This window comes from Alligator mississippiensis, chromosome 4 (assembly GCF_030867095.1).
Source record: "Alligator mississippiensis isolate rAllMis1 chromosome 4, rAllMis1, whole genome shotgun sequence".
Taxonomy (NCBI): Eukaryota; Metazoa; Chordata; order Crocodylia; family Alligatoridae; genus Alligator; species Alligator mississippiensis.
The window spans coordinates 42,726,948-42,742,448 of record NC_081827.1 but is presented as its reverse complement, the minus strand read 5'-3'; the positions used below and the strand labels follow the sequence as shown (position 1 = coordinate 42,742,448).

The 15,501-nt window shown below is 45.8% G+C and overlaps 1 protein-coding gene across 2 annotated transcripts in view; it reads right to left on the bottom strand.

The window, feature by feature from the left end:
• The window catches only part of POT1 (protection of telomeres 1), a 188,658-nt gene extending 175,570 nt beyond the window's left edge, over positions 1-13,088 (bottom strand). For both annotated transcript variants that reach the window (XM_006278058.4, XM_059725921.1), the window contains exon 1: positions 12,962-13,088. In XM_006278058.4, the coding sequence (XP_006278120.2) occupies positions 12,962-13,073 (112 nt within the window). In that variant the 5' untranslated portion in view covers positions 13,074-13,088. The remainder of the gene's footprint in view (positions 1-12,961) is intronic.
• Positions 13,089-15,501: the final 2,413 nt, after the last annotated feature.

Below are 15,501 nucleotides of genomic sequence, written 5' to 3'. Positions count from 1 at the left end.
GGGAGTGAAATGTACTCTGTCCAAGTTTGCAGATGACACAAAGCTATGGGGAGATGTGGACACGCCGGAGGGCAGGGAACAGCTGCAGGCAGACCTGGATAGGTTGGACAAGTGGGCAGAAAACAACAGGATGCAATTCAACAAGGAGAAATGCAAAGTGCTGCAACTAGGGAGGAAAAATGTCCAGCACACCTACAGCCTAGGGAATGACCTGCTGGGTGGCACAGAGGTGGAAAGGGATCTTGGAGTTCTAGTGGACTCCAAGATGAACATGAGTCGGCAGTGTGACGAAGCCATCAAAAAAGCCAATGGCACTTTATCGTGCATCAGCAGATGCATGACGAATAGGTCCAGGGAGGTGATACTTCCCCTCTATCGGGCGCTGGTCAGACCGCAGTTGGAGTACTGCGTGCAATTCTGGGCGCCACAATTCAAGAGGGATGCGGATAACCTGGAGAGGGTCCAGAGAAGGGCCACTCGTACGGTTAAGGGTCTGCAGACCAAGCCCTACGAGGAGAGACTAGAGAAACTGGACCTTTTCAGTCTCCGCAAGAGAAGGTTGAGAGGCGACCTTGTGGCTGCCTATAAGTTCATCACAGGGGCACAGAAGGGAATTGGTGAGTATTTATTCATCAAGGCGCCCCCAGGGGTTACAAGAAATAATGGCCACAAGCTAGCAGAGAGCAGATTTAGATTGGACATTAGGAGGAACTTCTTCACAGTTCGAGTGGCCAAGGTCTGGAACGGGCTCCCAAGGGAGGTGGTGCTCTCCCCTACCCTGGGGGTTTTCAAGAGGAGGTTAGATGAGTATCTAGCTGGGGTCATCTAGACCCAGCACTCTTTCCTGCTTATGCAGGGGGTCGGACTCGATGATCTATTGAGGTCCCTTCTGACCCTAACATCTATGAATCTATGAATGCCCCAGAGACCTCAGGCCCCACAGCTACAGAAGCAAGAACAGGAGTGGGGGGTACTAGCAGCCAGACAGGAGCCCACAGGCCACATGTTAACCCCTCATGAGCTGCCAGTAGGACAGCCCTGTCCTTAGGAAATTCTCAACTTTCCCAACAAATAAAACAGGTATCTGTTGATGATCAGACCAAAATGATCTATTACTATGAAATACAAAACACATTAAAAAAAGTCAGGTGACAGGCATTTAAAATTGGGCATCCAAAGTTAGTGTGCACTTATTGTATTCGCACCTTCCTGTTTCAGTTCCCAATCTGTACAACAGGGATAATACCATCCCTTCATCTTACAGGGCTGTCATGAAGATAAATGCATTGGTTGTGAAGCCCTTGGATACTGCAGCGTTGCCACCACAGAAAAGCCCATGAGCAGATTAATAGTTCTATATCCAAGTAAAGGTTGTGCAGCAAAAGGTCTGGGCCTGAAAACTAGGATAGAACATGCTGGCACTGTGCAACATACATTTACACTGGTGTACACCAGCAGTAGACGGACGCACTGCATAAATCTTACTAGAATCCATGAAATATTAAATGTAAAACTACATCAGTGCAGCTGTTGTGTTCCTTTCTGTTCTAGGGTAACCGTTTGCTTAATATAAATAAATGATTACCAACTCCTATACCACCTAGTAGCAAGAGTTGTAATCGATGGGATGGCCACACCGTGAAGGACCGTTTCCAGTGGTGTCCCCCAGGTATCGGTGCTTGGATTCGGGGGTGGAAAGCTCAATGGTTATGTTCACGGACAATACCAAGCTATGGGGAAACGTGGGCATACCAGAGGATGGGGCAAAGATTCAGGATGACCCTGACAGACTGGATTCATGGGTAGAACGAAATCAGATGACGTTTAACAATGAGAAGAGCAAAGTCCTTCAGATGGGCAGGAAGAACCCTCACCATAACTACACAATGGGTAGTGGTCATTGGGTGGTGGTCCAATGGAACACCATTTGAACAAGAACCGGAGGGTCACGATCGACCGGAAGATTAATGAGCCAAAGGTACGATGAGGTTTCCAGAAGGGCAAACAGAACTGTGGCATACATCAGCCAACGTGTGGCCAATAGATCCAGGGAGGTGCTCCTCCCTCTCTATTCGGTGCTGATGAGGCCTCAGCTGGAGTGCTGTGTCCAGTTCTGGGAACTGCACTTCAAACAGGATGTGGATAAACTTGAGAGGGTACAAAGAAGGGCCATGCATGTGGTCAAGGGAATGGAGGGTAAGCTGTATGAAAAGAGACTCTGGGAACTGGGCCTATTCAGTTTGAGTAAGAGAAGGCTGAGAGGCAACTTGATAGTCACCTACAAGTATGTCAGGGTAAGCACCAAGAACTAGGGGAGCAACTTTTCAGGAAGGCACCTCAAGGGAAGATGAGGACCAACGGGCATAAACTAACAGAAGATAAATTCAGGCTGGACATAAGAAAGAACTTTTTCTCTATGTGGGTCACCAGAATCTGGAACACACTTCCAGCACAGGTGGTGCAGTCACTCTTGGAGGTGTTCAAGATGAAGCTGGACAGGCACCTTATTGAGTTTGTCTGAGCCCAACTTCCTGCCCACGGCAGGAGACCGGACTCGATGATCCTACAGGTCTCTTCTGGTCCTATGATTCTATGAGACACTGTGATAGCACATACCAAGGCAGCTACACAAAAATTGCTAGCTATGTGTGCTCTAAATACCAATGTACTCTACATCCGAGTGTTAAACCAGTGTAAGGTTAACACCAGGACTACATGTGGTCAGTCCATAAAATGTAGGCAAAAACTAGACATTTAGACTGGGCAAGGTAAATTCTGTGCAGTGACAGAACCAGGGATCCTCAGGCAGGAGATGAGAAGTAGGGAGCAAAAAGTAAAACACAATATAATTAAACTAAACTGTAATGCATATAGATGAATACTGCAGATTTTGGCATGTTCTAACTTTGCCTGGTATTGAAATGTTATTTTTTAAATATTTTTAATAAAATGTTTAGGAATGCAGGCAGTAGTCTGCAATGATAAGGGACATCATACCACAGAAAATAAAAATATACCATGAGTTCTGCAGACATAAATACTTCTTCCCCATTCTATTACTCCTTCAAGAGCCACTATGGGAATTTATACATGTGCTCCAGGAGGTGGAGGGGTGCTTTAATTAGAGAGCCACTCCAATTAAAGCACCTGGAACATCATGCGCATCAGCATTCCCACGCTGAACGATGGCAGTGGGGGTGCTTTAACTAAAGCTTGTTGCACAGGCTTTAGTTAAAGTGCCTCTGCCGCCATTTTTCAGTGTGGGGACACTGATACACATGACAGTGAAGACTGCTGGAACATGGTACTACTACACTCCAGCAGACTCAATTAATCAAGTCTGCTCTGACGCACTGTAATTACAATGCGTCAGAGCAGCCTTGCTGCACGTGTATAGGTGTCCTATGTGTTTGTAGTAGCTGGAAAGAGATCCTTATAAAAAAGAAAAAAAAATTACAAGGTAGTAATACACCATTATTATTAAGCTGAACAATGCTGAGTCCAAGTGAACAAATAATTGCTGCAACATTATGGCTTCTTATATTGTAAAAATGTTCCTTTTTGAAACAACTGAATTATGAAAAACTACAGAGGTCATACATATATAAAGCTCCATTTAAAAGGATCAAAAGGAATTTTTGTTTTAACCATTCTAAAAGAGGTTCCTTATTACTACTGAGACACCGTCAGATATCTTGTAGCTGACTTGTCCTGAACTAAGAAAGAAACACCAGTGGATATTTAGCAAGATGCGATTCCTACAACAAATGCAGCTTTTTAATCTTACTTTAATTAGTTTTTTTGATAAAATAACATGGTAGTTTGCACTTCACTGATGTGCCACTATGCTATAAACAATGACAACTGATAAAGGAGGTTTTTCTGCAAATATGATCTGTTCATCAAAGAAACAGAGACTATGCCTATATGCCCTGTTATAATGTCAAGATCTTGCCTATGACTATTCGTCATAAGAAATTCTTAAGTTTCTTTACAGCTGTGTTGTGTCTTCTAGCCACAGCTTTTTGGAGAGTTGCCATGTTAAGTAGGGCTGGGTGAAAAATAGTTCTCACAAATAAAACTGAGACATCTTGAACTTTTCACACAGGTGCAGGAAAGAGGGACAAACACCCTATAATAATCCCTAGTATGATGGCTAGAGCAAATTTCTGAGGTATGGAAAGCCAGGTTCAGGACTGTCTGATTTGGACAGGTGATTTTGACTTAAATCAGCTAAATACTTATTAAGTGCCCTAACCAATGGATTAACTATTCAGAAGGTCAACCACAGAAAACATAACAGAATAGGTGGAACAGGTAACTGATAATCAGGGATCCTGGTTTTCTCTGATAAAAAATTGCAAATTCTCTGATAAAAAACCCAAAATCTGTGATTAAAATTAAAGGCCCCCCTGCCCTGATGGTGCCCCTTTTTCCCCCCCACTACATCCCCCACAAGCCTGATAGTGTCCCTCTTTCCCTCCACTATAGCCCTGCTCATGTGTCCCTTGCCCCCCACCCACAGGCCCTGGCCCCCCAGCCCTGCCAGAGGGGGCCCCCAGCTGCCAGGGCTATCAGGCCAAGGACCCAGGTCTCCACCCTAAACTATCACCAGATTTTAAGACCTGTGGGGAGTGCTCTTGCTTGCATATAACGTGCACCCCAATTTTCTTCAGCTGATGTAGAGGGTTCAGGTTATATGCATGAAAATACAGTATATTCATTGATCTCCCTTAGAACTCCACTCAAATCCCTCCAGCACTCTACTATGGAGAGTTTCATACAAAGATTAAAAAAAAAAAAGTTTCTTGGAAAAAGAAAAATTATGCAAGTAGAAAAAGAATTTACTTCAAATATAATTCTACCAGTAATTTATACAGTAAAAGTGAAAAGATAACATTTCAAACAACATCTGTTAATGACACAATGAAATGAAATCTCCTTAAAAGTTTGACCTTTGCAGTCAAATCCTTGAAATGCTTAGCTTTGCACACTTTAATAAATGTAATATTTAGCCAATAAAAGGATGCTTTTTCATGTACACTGGGAAGTTCCTGATGGTGTTCTTTTTTAACTTCAATAAAAGCCATGTTAAGGAGGGAAAAAAGTCCAAAAGATGCCTTAAAATATAGTCCATTTGAAATTTAAAAAATAATAACAAAATCCATGACTAGCAATGCAATTGTTGGCACATCAGATGCGTAATACCTGTGCAATTGTTGGCAGATGGGATGCAGCCGTAGAGTTACCCTGCGTACCAGACCCAGTTGCAGAGCAACTGCACGTGCTGGCTCAGCCCCATGCACCAGAGGAGTTGAGCTTGTGTGTGGGGTCAAGCTGCAGCCAGAGCTGGCACATGGGCTCAGGTTGGCAGGTGAAGTTGGACTGTGGCCAGATCCAGCATGTAGGGCAGACTAACGTGTAATTGGTACACAGGGTTGCTCTGCAGCCATATCTGTTGTACTGACTCCATGCTGAAGCAGGCCTTAGGAATGACCCCATCCATGGGATCTGGTCTGTGGACTGGCCCCACACCACTCATCTGACCAGTGGAGCTTGTCTAAACAATCTACGGAATCACTACAGTGATACACAACCATGAGTGCTAGGAATGGAAAAGGCAACCAGGACTTGTAGTAGTGATGGTATCTTTAAGAGGGATGGAGGTGAGGAGGGGAATGCAACTAGGTTACAGAAAATACAGTGTTAGCCAACTAAGCCCAGGTAGTACACACCACTAGAGGACAGGAGCTTAGACCACTAATTCACAGAGAACTGAAACTTCCAAACATAAAAACACATATAGCCCGATTTTCATGGCTGCCAAGCAACCAAAACTCCCAGAAGCTTCTTGGATAGGAAAATCAGGTATTCCTAGCCCTCCCATCTGCAAGAATAACCTTCTAAGTGTGATCTGACACAATGCTGGATTCCCAAATCTAGAGTGACCGCTTGCAGTGAGTCTGGTATTCATACTGCTCCACAAACACTAGTACAATGGGACCAAAATGCCAAATTTCTCTATGGCAGTTCAGAGACTGCAGCTCACTGGCTGTGTCCTTCTTCATATCCAAAAATAAGGGCAAGAAACTCCCTGTGCAATGTGTCCAGAGAAGAAAGCAACTCCTAGCCACACCCTCTTCACCAGGACCTGAAGACTTAGTAAATCCTAGAGTTTAGCCACATCTTTAAAATTGTTAAATGTAATCAAAACACAGATATGGAAGTGGCCTTTTATCATTGAGTTCAGTTACCTGCATTAGGGAAAGTGACAGATTTTTTATCATTCCGACCATCTGGTATCCAGACTTATGAGGTTATACTGTAGTGGTGTTTCATTTTAATCAGGGAAAAACACAGATTTGGGGATTTTTAATCAAAGAATTTGGGATTTTTAAACCGCAATAAGCAGGATCCCCGAATAATCTACCTTAATGTACTAATCTCTCTTCACTTCACGTGTTAATGACCCTGTGTGCATTTAAATGGTCTTGAAATTAAACTATTCCAACATTCCACTATTCAAACAGTCCTTTTTTCTGCAGTTTTGTTGTCTGTTAGACATTCCTAGCAATACCTCTTTTCTACTTCACAGCCCTGCAAACTACTTTTAGCTGTAGCTAAAAACCTTAACTCAGGTGTGGTAATATTAACTCTGGTGTAGAAATGGCTGAGTGTGAAATATTGGAGGCACTGTTAACATGCTCAGGAATGCTAGATTTTGCTCTACAAATCTAAATAAGAGACATACATCTAACTATGACTAGAGCACGAGTTTAACATTAGGCAAGAAGTCAAAAATAGTTTGCTGTGTTTTTTAAACTTATTATCTAACAAATTAGTGCATTAACTAATTCTAATACCTTTCAGCAAAGGAGAAGGCAAAGCAAGTAGAACAGGCATGTATTGCATGCAGACAACATTTTGTGGCAAAGAAGGATTAAGTACAGAGTAAAATCCTGTCTAGTAAGTTTGCCTCTGGAGTATTTTTTCATTTCACTTTGTAATGGGAACATAAAATCAAGTGCAATTAATTATTAAGATTTTAGAAATGTTTTATTATTTCTTTTTACTATTCCAAAGATAATTGGAATAGTTGAAATTTATTTTTAAAAGGCATATAACTTTGATACAAATAACATCTCTAGATTTTCATTTTTATTTGCAATTTGTCACATCCTGTTTACTTTCTTTTCTTGAAAAAGCTAATGGTCATAATTACTTAAAAAGGTATTTATGTCAAGAAATGATGGAATACATATTGAAAATTACATGGTTGATGGGTAAAATTTTTTTTCAATTAATTTTGTCCTATGCAACTGTACTCCTGTTATAATTTAGTTATTCTGCAACACACTGCACCACACTTTGAACTGTGAGAATACAAAATATGGTATTTTCCTTTAAAAGGAATAAAAAAAATACTCTAAAAATGTTCTATCCCAAGCCTCTGGGTAATGCACAAAAGGACTTGAGTCTTACAAGGAATCTACACCAATCAGCAAGTTGACCACAGTTGCCTCAACTGCCCAACAGGAAATGCCCAGGAAAGGAGTGATAAGAGAACTCACCCATGATTTAAGACCTGGGCCCAATTTCTTTCTATATATAAGGCTATTAAAAAAATAAAAATAAAAAAAAATCACATATCAAGGGCCTTAAATATCATGCCATTCACAAGCTTATGCAAGGGGGGTGTGGGGAAAGGGCCTTGATAGTGGGCATCTACTACAGACCACCTCACCAGGGGGATGAGCTGGACCTGGAATTCTCAGATCGGCTCACGGAGGCAGTAAGGTCAAGGGATGTGGTTGTCATGGATGACCTAAACTACCCAGATATCTACTGGGAGGAGCACTCAGCCAGGTCCGACCACTCATGTAGGTTCCTAGCTGAGATACAGGACCTCCACCTAACTCAAAAGATGCATAGTCCCACCGGGGAAAATGCCTTGCTGGACTTAGTCCTTGCCACAGGCGACAACCTGGTGAGTGGTCTGCGGGTACTCAATCACCTGGGTGATCATCGCCTGCTGGAATTTACTATCCAGCGCAGGATAGTGAAAGCAAGCAGCAAAGCAGAGGTCCTCGACTTCAGGAGGGCCGACTTCTGTAAGCTAAGAAGATTAGTAGGAGAGGCACTGGAGTCTCGGAGCTTCAATGAGATGGGAGTCCAAGACGGGTGGTTGTTCCTCAAGGAGACAATCCTCCAAACTCAAAGGCAGTCAGTCCCAGTGCGTACTAAGGGGGGCAGAAGTGCTAAGAAGCCCCCATGGCTCGGCAAAGGCATCCAGAGATGTCCAAGGACAAAAAAAGGAGACGTACAAACAGTAGAAGCAAGGGGCTATCACCAAGGAGGATTACACCTCCATTGCTCAGGACTGCAGGGAGGCTGTTAAGACGGCCAAGGCAGAGATGGAGCTAGGGCTAGCGACCAGAATTAAGGATAATAAAAAGTCCTTTTTCAAATACATAGGAAGCAAGAAGAAGGTAACATGGGGTCCCTACAGGATAGGCTTGGCAATTTGGTGATTGCAGCAAACAAAAAAGCTGACCTCTTTAACAAATTCTTTGCCTCCATATTTCTGGACAGGGACTGGGACATCTCCCCCACTAGAATTGAGGACGGACCAACGGGAGACACTGCCATGCCTAGGGTCAGGGATGACCTAGTTAGGGAACTTTTGGAGGGGCTGGACATGTTTAAATTAGTAGGTCCAGATGCTCTTCACCCGAGGGTGCTGAGGAAATTAGCGGGGGTCATAGCAGGCTCGCTGGCATGGCTCTATGAGCACTCGTGGGGCACTGGCCAGGTACCAAAGGATTGGAAAAGGGCCAATGTGGTCCCCATTTACAAGAAGGGGAGAAAAGAGGACCCCGGCAATTATAGACCAGTCAGTCTTCCCTCAGGTCCTTGGGAAGACCTTTGAGAAAATTATCAAGGAGCACATCTCCAAGGGCTCAGCAGGGGAGGTAACACTGAGGGGCAACCAACATGGGTTCATTGAGGGCAGGTCCTGCCTGACTAACCTGGTTTCTTTTTATGATCAGGTCAGAAAGTCCCTGGACAAGGGTGTCGGGGTGGATGTCATCATCCTGGACTTTAAGAAGGCCTTTGACATGGTTTCCCACCACATTCTCTTAAAAAAACTTGGTGACTGTGGCACTGATGCCTACAGTCAGATGAGTGGCAAATTGGCTAGTTGGTTGCACCCAGAGAGTGGTGGTGGACGGGTCATTTTCGACCTGGAGGGACATGGGCAGTGGAGTCCCCCAGGGCTGAGTCCTGGGGCCTGTACTGTTCAACATCTTTATCAGCAATCTGGATGTGGGTATGGAATGCACACTGTTCAAATTCGCTGATGACACCAAGTTGTGGGGCGAGGTGGGGACGCTGGAGGGGAAGGACAGAATCCAGCTAGATCTAGACAGGTTACAGAGGTGGGCAGATAAGAATAGGATGGAATTTAACACAGACAAGGGCAAGGTACTGTATTTAGGGAAAAGGAACCAGCAACACACCTATAGACTGGGGAACACGCTTCTTGTCAACATGGTGGCAGAAAGGGATCTTGGAATCATTGTTTGACTCCAGGCTAAACATGAGCCGCCAATGCAAGGAAGCAGCCAGTAAGGTTAACCGCACCTTGTCGTGCATCTACAGACTCATCACAAGCAGGTCCAGGGAGATGATCCTTCCCCTCTATGCAGCATTGGTCAGGCCACAGTTGCAGTACTGCGTCCAGTTCTGGGCACCGCACTTCAAGAGGGATGTGGCTAGCATTGAGAGGGACCAGAGGAGGGCCACTCACGTGGTCAACAGGCAGCAGGGTAGGCTCTACAAAGAGAGGCTAAAGGGCCTGAACCTATTCGGCCTCCACAAGAGATGGAGGAGAGGGGATCTGGTGGCTGTTTACAAACTCACCAGGGAGAACCAGTGGGAATTGTGGGAAGCTCTGTTCCCCCCAGTACCACTCAGGGTTACTAGGAATAATGGCCACAAATTGTTAGAGAGAAGGTTCAGGCTGGATATCAGGAGACGTTACTTTATAGTTAGGGCTGCCAGGCTCTGGAATGGGCTCCCAAGTGAGGTGGTGCTCTCCTACCTTGGGGGTCTTCAAGAGGAGGCTGGACAGATACTTGGCTCGGGTGATATGATCCCAGCATCCATTCCTGCCTAGGGCAAGGGGTCGGACCTGATGATTTGTTTAGGTCCCTTCCAACCCTAAGTACTACGATACTAATCTTCTAAAATTAAAGCCACTGGATAAAATACTTCTATTCCTTGAGGCAGGATTTTAAGCCAGGTTTCTGTTCGTACCAGGTAAGTGCTCTAACCACTAGGGGAGTGTGAGCATGACTGCCTTTCTGACCCAATGAAATGTCATTTCTTTTTAAGGAACCTGAAACCACTCCTACAGCAAGAGTGTCTTCAACACAGAATAACCTCCAGGATGGCTGCCAAGTCACCTTCTCAACAGGCAAGAGATGTAGGTTTGAGCAACCAGGAAACTACACTCAGGTCTTTCATATTCTGAATGACTGTTTTAACCACTATGGGATATTTAAAAAAAGACTTCTTCCCTTCACTGTTCCTTGGATAGAGCCCAGTCATAAGGCCCCCCTTACCTACCTTTTGTGTTCAAATCACTCCTTTCTATTTGGAAGCTCTACTCCCTGCAGTCCCTCCATAGCATCTGATGAAGTAAGCTGTTGCTGATGAAAGTGTATGCATCTCTGATTGAATTAGTCTAATGGTGCAACTCTGCCTTCTGCCTGCCTTGCCTTCTGCTTGGAGCATGCCTCATGGATCAGGCTTCCGCTGCCAAGATAGGGGAAGGACCAAAGGACCACACAATTGATGGATTAGGAATTGCGGGTTAGAGGGTTAGGAATACGTTAGAAGCCCAGCATTATCAGGACAGAGTCCAGGAACGCCCAGATGTGGACCTTTAGACACAAAGGGAACACTGAAGCCTCCCAGGTTAGGCAGTGGCTCAGTGGGAGTTCTGAGGATAACTATTTTGGATGCTAGCACCCAAGTACTGGAAGTTCGACAGTACTTCAGCAATAAAAGATCTTTTGTGGCATTACCCCTTTGAACTTTATTTGCTAGGCTTCTGAAGTGCTTTTACAATAAAATTGATTATATCTATTTTACTCCTATTAAAACTACATCTTAGCATTTTGGGAAAGATATACTAGAAATAAACTCTCAAATTAGTTGTTATTGCTCTCCAGTGCATATTTATTCAACTTCATTAGCAGGCTGCAGCTTACTACTTCATGGACACAATCAATACTGTATACCAGAAAGAAGGCATAGTACAAGTACAACAAATGGGAAAAAAGAAAAATCAGTTGAGTAAGAAAAATAACTATATTACTTTTATCAAGACAATTCATTACTGCTTGTCCATGCCTTTTCAAAAGCATAAAAAGCTAAATCTTGCATAATTAGTGTAGTATTAGGAGATATATATATATTTAAAGGTTTCAGTGTAAGACTATAGGTAGCAAAAGTTCAGTATAAGAAAGTATTCTCACATAGGAACAAGACTGTATCAGATATCAACATGTGTCCTATATGTATACTACAACAATTGCACATTAGGACATATGTTGTTGGCTGCAGGGCCTACAGGTGCAGGAACCAGGGATTATTATTGTGCAGGCTCCCCCTGCACCAGCAGCAAGGCACAATTTTAGCCTCGCCCCCTTCCTCTGCCATCAGCTGTGCTCATAAGATACATCTTAAAAGAAAATATAATGTGCCACAGATATTTTGCTTTAGTGCCTGCCGTGTATACTCCTCCATTCTCAGTCTCTGTCAGAAGCCTTTAATAGCGCCACATCAGTCAGATAAAACAGAAGACCAGAGAGAGAGTACAATGACTGACTCAAAGACAGGTAAGTACCTTAGTCCCTTCATGACTACAAAAACTTAGTATGCTGCCCCCAGAGCTGCAAGCTTACATCTTCTAACCACAGACCTTAGGACTTTCTTATTCAGAAAAAGTAAGTCCCTCAGGACCCTAACGCATCTCCTATATCCTTCATAAAATAAGTGAGAAATAGCAACTTGAAACAAATGCTTGTTAACTGTACTGCCGGAAAGGAACACAAGAGAGGCTGTATTATACGTTCACGTTAATTGACGTGAAGTTTCTCACTCATTCAAAAACATTTCCACATGTTTTCTGTCCAAATAGCTCCTACAAAATACACCTAGCCTGAGCAGAAGGGCACTGATCCAAAGGCAAAGGGAACATCAGCAAGTACACCTGGGAAGCACGCTAGGGGCAGACTCCTTCCTGCTCATGCACAAAGTACTACAGACCATTTAGTGCCCAAGACCAGCAATTCTCCACCTGGGGGCTGCAGCCCCTTGAGGAGGCTTGAGATCCCTGCAAGAGTGTCATGGGGGGGGAAGCACACAATGCTAACACTAGATAGAGCACAAGAGAAGAGAAACTCGCTCAAGGCAGTTGGGAGGAGTAGGACGGATGACTTTACCCTGCTAATGAAAATAAGAAAAAACAGGAGGTGCGAATGACATTGACATATAGTTTTTTCATCCAGAAAATACATCGTTAAGGGGATGGGAAGAGATTTGGGGGGGGGGCATAACTGGTCCTGTAGGCCCCGTGGGAGGGGGGAGAGGGCATGACTCGCCTCCACCCCGGAGGAAGAGGGGCAAGGCTCAGTCTCAAAAGGGAAATGGGGGCATAGCCCAGCCCCACAGCGCTGGAAGTTTGGGAATCTGGCAGGGGACTGGGGGGGGGGGGGCGCTGTATCACTGGCCACCGCTTCCTCACTACCGGCGGGCCAAACGCGATGGCTCCGCGGCCACCGAGGTAGGATCAGATGAGACACGCGGCGGCGGGCGGCGGGGCTGGAGGCGCGGCCCCTCCCGGCTCAGCCCGCCCGCGCAGCAGCCGCAGGGGAGGGCGCACGGATACCTGTCCCGGGACGCGACCCAGCCACCTTGCACCGCGCGCGCTCCGCCGCGCTCACTGCGCAGGCCCCGCCGTGCTCTGAGCATGCGCTGTGGCCACGCTGCCCGCCGAGCATGCGCAGTGGCCGCAGCTGAAGCAATGGTCCGAATCCTGCCCTCGCTTGTGGCCGGAGGGGGGCGGGGCGTGCTGACACGTGTTGGGGGCGGGCCTGTGCTTGCGGGAATGAGGGAGAGAAGAGGAGGGGAAGTAGGGCTCAGGCCCTGCCTGCAGCAGAGGTGACTGGGCCTTTAGTGCTGGGGGCTGCCAGGGAGAGGGCCGTACCCAGCTCCTTCTGCTCTGAGGGGTTTGGTCCAAGAGGCCACGCTGCCATGTCAGGGGTAGCCCATGGCCACGGTGGCGATGGTCTGGCATCTGGTGGTTGGCACACTCTTGCAGGCAGCGGTGGTATGGGTCATGCTCCCCAGGAAGACCTTCAACACTTTTGGGTCTCCTGGCAGAGCAGGCTGGAGACACACTTCACGCCACCATGCATGGCAAGCCAGGTAGCAGCCAGCCAACTTGGTGACACCCTGGCCCCTGTCACGTAGAATTTTGTGGTAACGCTCGCTGCCCCCTTTCCCCAGCCCTGCCCCCTTCACTGCTGCAGGACATGGCTCGGCATGTGCAGGCTGCAGTGTCATATCCTGGGGAGCCTGGACGCACAGTCTGTCCCTGTGGAGGCATTGTTTCAACCCCATGGTTAGTCCAATGCGTTGTACTCCAGTCAGGAGGCATGGTAGAGCTAGACTAACTGAATCAGACTCCACCTTATGTTCTACTGGACTTGAGACTAAGCCAGCTCACTACCTCTCCCTATAGCTGTCCACTTTTATAGCAGTTATACCCTGCATAACCACATTACAAAGCAGAAGGGGAAGCAGCTGCCAAAGGGCTACTTTTTCAAGCTGGGGAACTGACGGAAAACATGGCATGTCTATACATTCATTAACAACTTGGATGAGGGAGTAGGAAGCTCAGTGATTAAGGTCCCAGGCAATAGTAAACTGTGGGGAAATGAGGGCACACCAGAGGAAATGGCAAAGATCCGGGATGACCTTAACAGACTGGATCTATGGGCAGAACAAAATCAGATGAGGTTTAACAGGGAGAAGTGCAAGGTCCTTCACCTGGGTAGGAAAAACTCTCACCACAACTATACAATGGGTGGTGGTCCGCTGGCTGGCACAGCATCTGAACGAGACCCAAGGATCACAATTGACTGGAAGATGGATACGAGCCAACAGTGTGATGAGGCTGCCACAACAGCAAATAAAGTTCTGGTGTGCATCAGCTGATGTGTGGCCAATAGATCCAGGGAGGTACTCCTCCCTCTCTATTCAGTGTTGGTGAGGTCTCAGCTGGAGTACTGTGCACCACACTTAAAGAAGGATGTGGATAAAACTGAAGAAGTTACAAAGAAGGGTAACCCGTATGGCTTAAGGGCATGGAGGGTAGGCCCTATGAGGACAGACTCCAGGAACTGGGCCTGTTCAGTCTAAGTAAGAAAAGGCTGAGAGGTGACTTGATAGCTGTCTACAGGTAAGTCGGAGGGAGCAACAAGAACTAGAAGAGCAACTCATCCAGGAGGGCACCTCAAGCAAGGACAAGAACCAGTGGGCATAAACTAATAGAGTAAATTCAGGCTGGACATAAGGAAAAATTTCTTCTCTGTAAGGGTCAGCAGAATCTGGAACACACTTCCAGCACAGATGGTGCAGTCACCCTCCTTGGAGGTGTTCAAGATGAGGCTGGACAGGCACCTTGTTGAGCTCATCTGAGCCCAACAACTTCCTGCTCACTGCAGGGGACCGGACTTGATGATCTTATGGGTCTCTTCCGGTTCTATGCTTCTCTGATTATCTATGATGCTAATGCACTTTTGCTAATGTGCATTAAATTGAGCACCTCCATTGTGAGGTACTAGAACAAAGGTGCATCCGCCTATTTTAATGCATTAGCAAAAGTGCACATTTCTTGGGATGCTTTAACGTGCATTAAAATAGGCTAGTGCACATTAAAGCACATGTGTAGATGCACCCACAATTTGACAGCTACTGTCTCCCTACATTCTCCAGGAGCACTCCCCCTCCTCCCCCCCCCCCCACTTCATTGTTATGAAACCCCTTAAAAGTAGCTATTGAAAGGCTTGTAAATTGAGGGAGCTCTGTTTCAGTCCAGAGCTGGCAGTAAACAATGCTGGTTAAGCACATAACATTTCCACTGCTGAGCTATTAGGAGCCCTGAAGCTCCCCTCAGTTGCAAAGCTTCTAATAGTTTGTAATGAGTGTTATGACCAGTTTAGATAAATGCATGCTTTGCATAAGCACATAGCCTCTAGACTGAAGACACACTATGTGATTACCATATTCACTCCATTAAAAGATTAAGCTCCCCCCCCACATTTAAACACAGGAGGAAAAAAAGCCCCACTCCTTAGGATCAAGAGGCAGTGCAGTGCAGGGCAGGCAGCTGCTGCTGCAGCTTCAGCTCCAGCCCCAGCTCTG